Genomic DNA, 12,048 nt, shown 5'->3' with positions numbered 1-12,048 from the left:
TACATTATTATCTTAAAGTTATATTTAATAATGCAAAATGACGTTGGTATTAATATACCAAGGTCGCCCTTTACAGTGTGCACATTAAGTTACATCATGTAATCGTTTAAATTTATCAGATCATTTATTTTTTATTATATAATTGTGAAATGAGGAATATTTTGTTTTATTTCCTTACTATTATTCCCAACAGGATCCTCTCCGCATCCTTTTGATGAGAATATTGGAGATTCATGAATCGTATTTGTTCATCGTACATCGTGCGGTCAATTTTTATGTGGTATTGTTTGTGTTTAATTTTAAATAAAAATATTTAAAAATAATTTCTGACCACAAGATATACGATAAACAAATATAATTCACGAATTTTTGAATCCTCACAAAAAGAATCCGAATAGGAGCTGGATTCCCATTATCCGCCTTGAAGCATTTAGGCTATGAGAAAAGTACGTTGTAGGTGTTAGCAGTGGGCCAGTGGCAATCTTGAGATGATGAGTATGATTTATCCACGAAGTTCAGTACGTACGAATGCGTAGACCAAAACAAGTAACACCAATACGAATTTAACCAGCGCAGATGCAAAAATGTTATTAAATTTTAATCAATAATAAATTTGGAATGATGATAGAAGAGCAGACTCTCTGTGATTGAGCAATTGCATCAACATGCTAGCTTCTAATACAGAACTAAATTCTCTTATTGTATGTCGCACAAAATTAAAATTATAAGAACAACACACATGTTATACTTATTCATGTCTTTTGGTGTATTTATGCATATTGTATGTGTCGATCGATATGTTCATCAGGCTGCAATAGCAAGGAAGACTCCGACGACAGCGGCGGCGAAGACTTGGTATCCAGAAATGATGATCCCACGAACGGCGGAGGATGGAGGAGATGCAGGCGCGGTGTCCATAACAGTAATAACAAGCTTCTGTCCCAAATCACAGTGATTGGCAGATGCACAAATGTACCATTTGTTTCCCGGAGTCTTTAGCTCTATTCTGTCGTTTCCAGAGGTAAGTGGTGGTTGATCATTTCCTGTTGGTTTAACACAAGCCTTGAACCCAGTTCCGTTCACTTTGAACACATTGTGGGGTGGGTTCGAGTACTTGAACACTGCATGCACGTACAAATTTGCATGATACGTTGTTATAAATTAATCATTTGTTTATGTGTACGGTAACAATAATGTTCTTTTGCCGGACTTATATATGATTTGTTAGATTGTGAATCTCGCATATATATATATATTGTGTGTATATTACCTAGTGCGTCACCAACATGAAACATTTTGTCCTTGACCCACGCTGAATAATTAACACCAGTGTTCCAGCCGCTATCACCTCCGACGACATAGTCCGTTGCCATGGCGATTGTAGGAAGAAGGACCACAAGAAGGGTAACTAGGGTGACAAATTTGTTGGAAGCCATTGGAGCTAATTGATTTGATAATACAGATATTAATCTTTGTATTAGCTCTCACTTGGGTGTACTAATCTGTATTCTGGTGTGAGAATGTATGTGTCTGGTCTATTTATAAGATTTTGAATGGTTGAATATACATCGAAACCCTCGACTTAAAAGATAAAAATATGGAAGACCTCCTTTGGTCGGCTCACCAGACTATGTGCTAATAAAATAGGTTACGGCATGGTCGGCTTTATTATGCCTTTTCCCTACTAAGGTTAAAGGACGGAAGGAAAAGGCGGGGAAGATAATGCGTGTAGTTTGTTTTTGTGGGGCAATTTGGATTAGGTCAACTGAATTCGTATATGCTTAATTTGATTTTAAATTCGATTAGGCATTTTAGAATGAAATAAAAATCCGCTTAAACCCAACATGATCTCAACTTGACTATTTGTTGGGTCGAGTTAATGGCTTGCATGTCGCTGTCAACTTAAGCCTAACCAAATTTCTAGCCCTAATTCTCTCATGCACATATGACCCATCCTGCTTCATATTATATAACCAGGTAAGTTTTGGATAATGTAATTGCACAATGAATGATAATGTTGCATTTACGTTTTATTTAGTCAGAACTTTGATATTTTCTTTTAATTTTATTTCACCTTCGTATGGTTCATGTATTAGAAATGGTCTATACATTATTTGTTTTAACTACTTTATGGATGATGATACCTAAAATTGAATTTTAACTAGTATTGATGTTGTTTGATTCAAAATTTTAAAAAGTCTTGCAAAATAAAATGTTACAAGATTGAACTCGATTAAGTTGGGCAAACTTAAACCCGAACCCATATAAACATATATCAACTTGAACTCAACCCAAATCCGAATTGTGAATGTTACAGATTAGGATTGGGTTGACATTTAAAAAAAAAAAAAAAAAGATAATACTGTATTTTCCCTTTGGGGGACGAACTCATTCTCCCACTTGCAAATAACATATCTTTGTCGTGGAAATCATAATCGGAACTATCCAAATTCTTAGTTTTCTTTTGAAGGAGAAAATAATTTTGTCATCCAATTGTACCAAATAAATCAAGGATGTAGGTGTCAAGTAGCATATTGATGATGAACTATCCATTTATTTGATACATTGGATAACTAAACACTTCTAATGATTTTTTGTGGTTCAAATGGAGATTTAGGAGTTGGACTGTTCTGATACGGTGAAGATACGTAATTTGCAATGAGGGAATGAGCTCAACCTGAAAGGGGAAAATGCAAGTATTATTCTTTTTTTAACTTTTGATTCTTTTGTCACCTAGAACTACAACTTAGTATTATTTCTTCACTTATTTTTAATCAACTCGGTTACAAGTCTCTTACAAATTTTTCTTTATAAAAGTTAAATGAAATGAGAATATCGTCTCATTCAACAACCCAATACAAGCTGGAATATATAGTATTCATCTTATGCATACTAGCCTTCATGCACGCGCTCATGCGTGTGCAGAAGGCATTTTTTGAATCACGGCGTGCTACGCGAGATTTACACGTTTTAAATGTATTTATATGCATAAATTGACAAAAGAAAAGTCAAATATTTGAAGTAAATGAATAATCTTAGATCATGCTAGAAAAAGCCCTTCTTACACCAATTAAAACAGCTGAATTCGCATAATAAAATTGGTCTTTATAGAATTTACATTAAAAATAGAGAAAATAATATTTAATAAACAATTGATTAAATCACATTATTGCTAGCCCATTGTGAGGCTAAGCCCACCCCCTCCCCCTTAGTGTAGATAATATCGTTTGTTAAAAAAAACAATCATTTGACAACTAATTTAATCACATTATTATCTGTGTGCGAAAGATCTTTTTATAACCGGCTTTACACATCTTTTAAGATGTTTTGAACGTATTTAAAAATAAAGAAAATAATATTTAATAAACAACTAATTGAATCACATTATTGCTAGCACATTATAAGGCTAAGCCCACCCCCTCTCCCTTAATGTAGATAATATCGTTTGTTAAAAAAAAAAAAAAAACAATCATTTGACAACTAATTTAATCATATTATTATTCGCGTGTGGAAGACCTTTTTTATAATCGGCAACACGCCTCTTAAGATGTTTTGAACGTGTTTAAAAATAGAGAAATTGAATCACATTATTGGCAGCCTATTGCGAGGTACTAATTATAAAATTAAACAAACAAACAAACAAACCACAAAAAAAAAAAAAATAAATAAATAAATAAAATACTATTAAAATGACAAAAATGCCCTTGCCTTATTTGATGCATTATTTTGGGATGCCTTTGAAGTTTTTTTGTCTTGGGGACATTTTTGTCCAAATATTTTTGTTGAAGCTTGGTGACACCAAAATCACTATTCACATTTTCTATTCTCACACTTCTAATGATTTTTTTTAGAGATAATCTTCGAATGGAGATTTAGGAGTTGAACGGTTCCGATACAGCGAAGATAAGTAATTTGCAATGGGGGAATGAGCTCAACCTAAAAGGGGAAAATGCAAGTATTATTCTTTTTTTAACTTTTGATTCTTTTGTCATCTAGAACTATAACTTAGTGTTATTTCTTCACTTATGTTTAATCAACTCGGTTACAAGTCTATTACAAATTTAATATCGTCTCATTCAACAACCCAATACAAGGTCGAATATATAGTATTCATCTTATGCATATATCTCATGACAATCAACTAATTTTTCTAAAGTGTCACTTCGTACAATAGTCGAGAGATATTTTTATATAAGACAACCATCAAGATAAGTTACAACCATTGTAATTGTCTATTTTATTTTATGTTTCCCTAGAACCCAAAACGGCCACCAAAAAACGCCATAGGGAGAAACAACCCGTGAAACAATCCTAATCATAAGGTCTCACGCAGAGAACAAGAAGATCAATGCTTTTCTTTGCAAATTCAAAGACATGCCGGCTTTGTTAATTGGGAGCTTTAATGAAAAGCTTCCGTTACTATTCACTTTAATGAAAAATTATATTTTTACACTAAAAAAATCAATCATGATAATATTTTTTATACCTTTTATTTTGTCTTTATGGTTAAAACTTAAAGTTTTCAAGCCATTTTAATTAGTTTCTCTTTATTAATTAGCACTTGGTCAAAGCATAAAAAAAATTTATTTTTTATTTTAAACTTTTTAGGTAATTATGTTTTGTTTTTGTTCCAAATGCGTTTATGTGGCGGCGCAGTCAGAAAATGTGTATTACTGAGGGCATTTGGAAATTAGATGAGAGTTAACAAATTATTAACCTCTGCCAAGTTCATGGACATGAGCCATGCATGCCCGAAGACCTTTTTAGCCCAAAACAAAGCCATAACAACAACCGATCATAACAACTATCTGTTGGAATCTATTAGTTTATTTAAGAAATTAATTCGAGAGTTGATTTTGTATTAGATTATTTTTGGTATTTACGTATTAGGGTGTTTTAGGTTTATGTCGTTATAAATATAGCTTATATTTTACCATGAGAATTAAGTCAATTATAATGTAGTCTTTACAAGTTACGTAGTTGTCTTGACAAATTTGTAAAGGTCTCTTCCGTTTAGTTAACTGAGTAATCTATTCGTTTTGTAATCCATTTGTTCACTCGTTCTTTATGCATACTCTGATTCTCAAGCCTATGGAGTCGAGCTACATGCCCGTAGGTTGTTATTCCCATTACGTGATTGGTTGTCCAAAGATCATGGCTAATTAATCATTCAAACCATATACCTACCATAAGTCAAACAGTTGATACAAATAAGCGCGCACAACGATCAGCAGATTTGGAAAAAGATGTTGTGCAGAGTTTTGTAACCAAGGTTCGTAACTAAGTGGAGCAAGATTTTATGAAGGATGCAAGAGATTTGAAATCAGATTAAGCACAACAAAATAGGGTAAACCACATAAGTCGTGAGATGATATCAAAATTTATAAAGTTTTCATTTTTTAGTCTGCCCCATTCGAATTTGCACGGTTTAGTCTAAATTGTGTGGATGACAAGTTCAATATCAAAATTTATTTGAGTAAATCTATTGTGTGGTTTAGTCAAATTATTCACAAAATCATGCACATTCAGGGTAGTTATGCAATTTTAAATGATAAAGAAGGCAAGTCTATTGTGTGGTTTGTTGAATCAGTAGAAATTTCATTATCTCACATTGCTCAAATTGAAAAGGCTTTTCGCAATTTATAACACTTGGTCAATTTCTCTAAGTAATTAGAAAAATGGACTATGGAGAGCAAAACAATGGGCTTGAACCTTCAAATTGGATTTTGGGGTGATAATTATATATGTAATTAAAATATTATATATATATTTTTTTTTTTTACAGACGCTATGGAGAATTTCATTAACTAAAACAAACACATACAACCAACGTTACATCGAGATGCCAGATGGTTATTATACTCCAGTGACCAAATATTTTAATTTGGAGACAAATCCGCACAAATTCGCAAATTTGGTGTAAATGTTACATGTTTGGTCCTCTTACTAAATTGGACAGCTTCAGAAAAAAAAAAAATTTCATGTGGTGGAGAGATTTTACCTTACAACTATGTTACATAGTGATACTATAAAAAATGTCGTGATATGTAAATACACTTATGGTTACTAATCACAAAAGAATTTTGCAAGTTGTAGATTGTTCTAGTGGATTCTTCAACGTATTTTGCATTCCGAGTTCAATCCTTCCACCACTTAAATAAACACTTGTAATCAAAGAGAAAATTTAGTTGAAGTACCAATGTGATCAAATTACTTTGGTTTATTTCTAGAAAGTCTATATAATGCAGGTGGCAATACTATAATTTAATCTAGTAAAATGTGACATTTTGCATTTATATTGTTTTGTTAAATAATCTATACTAAATAAGTCTCCTACAGAAAAAGAAGTTCAAATTGGTAAATGACCATTTCTTCATTTATCATTGACTGAAAATAACAGGAGGCACTGCCTCAAAAATACAAAATATAAAAGAAGGGAAAAAAACAAACAAAAAATATAAGAAAATAAAAGATAAAATGCCCTCAAGAGCACATTAAAAACCCTACTAAATATTTCATCCTCACACAGTTATTAATCCAATAAAAAAACCATGATCTTTCAACCATTTGAACGCAAAAGAAAGTGTTGATTAAACCCTCCATTCCTCTCAAATCATTCACTTGGCACTGGCGAGCTGGGTGCGGAGGAGCTTGGCAGCGGCAACCATGTTGCTGAGGGCTGGCTTCACTTCTGTGTACTTGCGGGTCTTGAGCCCACAGTCGGGGTTCACCCACAAGATGTTGGTCTCCAGCACCGCAAGCATCTTGTTGATCCTGTCAGCAATCTCGTCGGTTGATGGTATTCTTGGAGAGTGGATGTCATACACACCGGGGCCAATTCCAGCACCATACTTGACTCCCTCACGGAAAACTGACAGAAGCTTCTCATCAGAACGAGAGTTCTCGATGGTGATCACATCAGCGTCCATGTCGATGATTGAGTGGATAATGTCATTGAAGTTGGAGTAGCACATGTGAGTGTGAATCTGCGGGTTTAAAAACAAAACCAGTTAAGAAAATTGCACTAGTGAAAAGAAAAATAAACATAATGAGTAGAGCAAATATTGAAGCGGAAACATACCTGGGTAGTGTCCTGTACACCACTGTTGGTGATCCTGAAGGAGTGCACAGCCCAATCCAAGTAGAAAGCATGTTCCGATTTCCTAAGAGGCAATCCCTCTCTCAAAGCAGCCTCATCGATCTGAATAACACTGATACCGGCCTTCTCAAGGTCCTCCACTTCATCCTTGATGGCCAAAGCAATCTGGTAGGTGGTCTCGAATCTGGGCTGGTCATTTCTGACGAAAGACCAGTTCAGGATGGTGACGGGGCCGGTAAGCATACCCTTCATTGGGCGGGCAGTCATGCTCTGAGCAGCAGATGACCAGAACACAGTCATAGGCTTGGGGCGGCTCACGTCCCCGTAGATGATTGGTGGCTTCACACATCGAGATCCATATGATTGCACCCACCCATTGGCAGTAAAGGCAAAGCCAGACAATTGCTCTCCGAAGTACTCAACCATATCGTTCCTCTGCCATGAGAATAACCGATAATGAATTGATGGCACAAGTATAAAGGACAAATGAGTTCTTATATATAAAAGCTTACCTCAGGCTCTCCGTGAACAAGGACATCAATGTCAAGCTCTTCCTGAAGTTTAACAACCTTGTTAATTTCTTCCTTGATGGCCTTGACATATTCCTCCTCGGAAATCCTGTGAAAAGAACCATCAGCACGTTTACTCATGCATTATTAATAAAATTGTGATGGTTCACATTTTTTTTACAAACACAAAGGAACAATTAACTTCACTCACTTCTTGGCCTTGTACTCACGACGGACCCTCCTGAGTTCAATGGTCTGAGGGAACGATCCAATGGTGGTGGTTGGGAGAATTGGAAGGTTAAGCTTCTTCTGTTGAGCATCAAGTCTAGCACTAACATTGGTAGCACGACGGTGGTCAGAATCCTTCAAAGCAGCGGCCTGAAAAGAAAAAGAAAAGGTCAACTCAAATTACAAAACCACTTTAGCCACATGTCACTTTGAAAGGCACATGAATGGAGCACTCACAGCCTTCTGGACAGCCTCATTGGTAACCCTTGGGGAGGACTTCCTTGAAGCCAAGGCAGCGGCATTAGCAGAGAAAAATGCCTGATGACAAAAACCGAAAGGGTGAGTTCTTATTATGTTACAATACCAAACAACAAGAAAAAAGAAACTAATAGAAACTGTAAGAAACCAATGCTGAACCGAATACACTCTACTCCAAAATGCTGCTCATGTTAAACTGCTGACTACTCCAACATTATGACTGACCCATAACAGAATAAAAAAAACAAAGGTTTTACCTCATCCTTGTGACCAGCCAAGGCCTTGGCCAAAGCATTAACTTCAACAATTTTCTGGGCAGCAAAAGCCAACCATGACTTAATTTCCTGGTCGAGCTTGGTCTCGTTGACAAGGTCAACAGCAGTGTGAAGAAGAGAGCTGGAGGTGGAGACGACAAGTTTATCTGCACGGACAAACAACTGATGATATACAAGTTTGAAAAAAAAAACAAAATTACTTCACAAAAATCTGCAGAAAAAACTGAATACCTTTTCCAACAATGCCTTCAAGGGTCTCCAAAGTGCTTAGAGAGGCAGAAAGGTCATTAGCCCAGATGTTCCTTCCATCAACCAAACCTGCAAACAGGTACTTTCCCTTGGGGAACTCGCTCTTAATCAAATCCAGCGTCTTGGTACCACGGACCAAATCAAAACCATATGCGGTGACACCCTTCAAGCTAGTGAGGGTCTTGAATGCCGCAGCAGGAACATCAGCGAAGTAGGTCTCAATAAGAGCATTCAAGCCAGATAGAGTTGACTCCAGTTCAGAGTAGGCATCAGTGAATGCTTGCAACTTGTCGGATTCAAGATCCAAAACAAGTGTAGGCTCATCAAATTGAATCCATGAAGCTCCAGCTGCCTTAAGCTCAGATACAACTTCCCTGAAGAAACAATCACAGTTGGAACAATAATGTGAATACTTCAAATTAACAAAACCAAAAGGAAATATTACATATATATGATATATAAAAAGAAACTAAAGTATCTTACTTGTAGATGGGAAGAATTTTGGGAAGAAGAGAGAGAAGAGAAAAGGTCTTCTCAACACCCTTTGCTGGCTTGGACAGCAACAAGTATGACACTGGACCAACAAGGACCGGAACAGTATCCACTCCAAGCTGCATAAGAGTAATTGCTTGAATAAAGATCAGCAAGTAAGATAAGTTGCAGCATTGCTAAGATATGCATGTGTGTGTTCCGTGTTATTCTCTGCCTATGTGTGTGTGCGTGCGTGTGTGTATACATAATAAAAAAATTGTGGAATCATACTTGTGGGGTCCATTAAGTAGGATTTCCCTTTAGATAGTGTACATATAGATATAGTGAAGCAAAACCACCGTGGCCAACAAGCTTTAGCTCAATTGGCACGGGGTGAAATGTATATTCTGCATTTCAATTCTGTGATAAAATAAACACAAAACCAATACTACAGTAACATACAAACACGAGCATGTAAATTAATTCAGTAAAATAATGTTACACCCAAGATGTCAATTCTATGATGCTCCTTTTGCAGTTCTAATTAACATTCAACTCAATCAATAATACATAAAAATTAAACAGAGAATAAAAACAAATACATACCGCCTTAGCCTCCTTGTATTCCTCAACAGCCTTGTGAGAAGCATAAGAGAAGTTAACATCAGGGCCCAACTCAGGGACAATGAAATGGCTGTATTAGTACATAGTTAAAGTTAGTACAAGACTATAACAATTGATAATATTTGGAAACTTTTAATCCACAGAATGCTGAAAGGGGTCCACTTACTAGTTGGTATCAAACCACTTGGTCATTTCCATAGCAGGGACAGAGGCATTTCCTCTGGCCATGGAGAAGTATGTATCAAATCCTATCTCACCGCCATTCCACCCATATCTAGGTGGGACAGCCCCGAGCAATGCGGTGGTGTCGAGCACCTGATCGTAGTATGAGAAGGTGTTGCTGGGAATGTGCTTGATCCCGGCATCAGTCATCTGCTTCCAGATGGAAGATCTGAGATCAGCAGACACCTTCTGCAAGTCCTCAGCACTGCTCTTCCCATCCCAGAAAGATTCAAGAGCAAATTTGAGCTCTCTCTTAGGGCCCATACGGGGATATCCAACAATGTGAGACGCCATTTCTCTGTTCGAACAGATCAAGATGCAACAAAGTTTAGCTGACTTAATCAACAACTACAACAACATAGTATGCATAAAAGCACCGAGATTTATCCACGATGACCAATAACAATATATTTCAACTTGAATTCAGGTGCCTTTGGACAATTCGAACTCATAACTCTTTGATCTAAAGTTGACCCATACAAATCATTCAACAAAGCACGATTAAGCAAAAATGAAACACAACACTGTTTAATTGAAGTATTTAAACCCCATAAAATTTGAAATCACAACAGATTCACAAAAAGTGTAATTATTTAGGATTACGTAACTAAATCACAACAGAAATTACATAAAATTTGAGACAATAAAAGCTTAGAGAATAACTATCTTTATCAAATCCAATCATAGATCAGAGAAAGCACGACCTTAAACACAAAATTTTGGTACTTATAGACCGAATGTTTAAAGCAGGCAATTTCATCTTCAAATCGCAGTAAAGTATAACAATAGTTCAAAGAGAAATGCTCTCACTTATAGATCTAATCCTAAAAGAATGGAATTTATTCTAGCCACTTAACAAAATCTATATTCTTTTTGTCCTTATCCTTCTAGAAAATCTTAACCACTCAAAAAACAGAGATATACTGCAAAACCCAAAAACCCAATTACAGATCAACGAATTCCAAAACCGCAACACACTCAGATCTGCAACCCAAAATCCCAATGCCACCAATTTGTTCATTCATTCAAACCAAAAGGGTATCCAAAAAATCAAAATTTTAAGCCAAACCCACCAGAGAATCACAGAAATGGACACTAACCAGTACAGATCTCAGCCTAAAACAAGAAGAAAAATTTCAAATCTTTGAAAAAATGAAAGAAAGTGCGAAATGGGTCGGGAGACGAGGGTTCTAGATCACATTGGTATGGCAAAACAATTGGAAATCTGGTGAGAGAAAGCAATACGGGACTCGCAGAGAGGGAGAGACAGAATAGGAGGAGGAGGGAGAAAACGAAAGAACGGTACTCGCACCTGTCGGAGGGATAGAGAAGACTTGAACGGTTCGTTCTTTCGGGGATCGCTTCTTCTTCCCTATCAGTAGTTGTTAGCGATGAAGAGAGCGGAGCGAGTTCAAATGCCTCACTCTCGCCGTATTTATAGTCAAAACCACCGCTAGATCTGGGTTCTCCTTTTTCATTTTTAATTTCTGATTTTTTTTATTTTATTTTATAGAACTTTATTTAGTTATGGCACTACCAAGTTGGCCCGTTTCAAGAGCAAAGCCAATTACCATTTACAAATTTTTTATTTTTTTATACCTCATAAGCGTGTTTGGAAATAAAGTATACTATTAAAACTTACACAATAATTAAAAATAAAAAGCGAATATATGTAGATGGTTGGTATATATATATAACTAGTATATGGACACACATGTGTGAGAAATTTTTTTATTTTTGTTTTTGAAGTAGAAGGAGAGAGAGGAAGAAAGTGATAGAGAATGTGGGAGTCAGGAGTTTTGTGTTTTTTTTTTTTTTAATTAGAGATATGTTAAAATTACTTGTAAATGATGCTTTGAAAAAGAAAAGCAAAATTTGGTTGTGTGAAATTCATTTCTACCCCATATTTCTCATTCATGTTCTGTTTTAATTAGAGGGTTAAATTGGTAATTTTATAGGATTTTGGTTGATAATCAGTGTTTTATTAATTAGTAGAGATAAGAGATAAACTAATTTTCCTTTTTTATCTTTTTTTTTAACAATTATTAATATTTTACATTTATTTTTCTTATTATTGAATTTGACGTTCCAGAACGTGCTGCATCATTAACCG

The 12,048-nt window shown here is 35.6% G+C and overlaps 2 protein-coding genes across 3 annotated transcripts; both read right to left on the bottom strand.

Annotated features, from left to right (window-relative positions):
- Positions 1 to 722: 722 nt before the first annotated feature.
- Positions 723 to 1,485, bottom strand: LOC137713277 (blue copper protein 1a-like). The gene is made up of 2 exons (XM_068452567.2): positions 1,271 to 1,485; positions 723 to 1,121 (listed from the first exon to the last, which is right to left on the bottom strand). Exons 1-2 carry the CDS (start codon positions 1,434 to 1,436, stop codon positions 805 to 807), a joined length of 483 nt encoding a protein of 160 aa, XP_068308668.2. The 5' UTR covers positions 1,437 to 1,485; the 3' UTR covers positions 723 to 804.
- Positions 1,486 to 6,354: 4,869 nt separating this feature from the next.
- On the bottom strand, positions 6,355 to 11,650 carry LOC137712952 (5-methyltetrahydropteroyltriglutamate--homocysteine methyltransferase). 2 transcript variants are annotated; one of them, XM_068452162.2, is made up of 11 exons: positions 11,248 to 11,650; positions 9,880 to 10,233; positions 9,696 to 9,783; positions 9,102 to 9,229; positions 8,601 to 8,992; positions 8,352 to 8,515; positions 8,074 to 8,154; positions 7,820 to 7,986; positions 7,612 to 7,717; positions 7,082 to 7,534; positions 6,355 to 6,986 (listed from the first exon to the last, which is right to left on the bottom strand). In XM_068452162.2, exons 2-11 carry the CDS (start codon positions 10,227 to 10,229, stop codon positions 6,618 to 6,620), a joined length of 2,298 nt encoding a protein of 765 aa, XP_068308263.1. In that variant the 5' UTR covers positions 10,230 to 10,233; positions 11,248 to 11,650; the 3' UTR covers positions 6,355 to 6,617. The 2 variants fall into 2 exon arrangements, with proteins under 2 accessions (XP_068308263.1, XP_068308261.2); XM_068452160.2 differs by lacking the exon at positions 11,248 to 11,650 and adding an exon at positions 10,640 to 10,750.
- Between the last annotated feature and the right edge of the window lie 398 nt (positions 11,651 to 12,048).

The sequence above is a fragment of the Pyrus communis genome, chromosome 14 (assembly GCF_041283825.1).
Source record: "Pyrus communis isolate YQ-2024b chromosome 14, ASM4128382v1, whole genome shotgun sequence".
Taxonomy (NCBI): domain Eukaryota; kingdom Viridiplantae; phylum Streptophyta; class Magnoliopsida; order Rosales; family Rosaceae; genus Pyrus; species Pyrus communis.
Note: the sequence above shows the minus strand (reverse complement) of the source record. Positions and strands in the feature narration are given on the sequence as shown.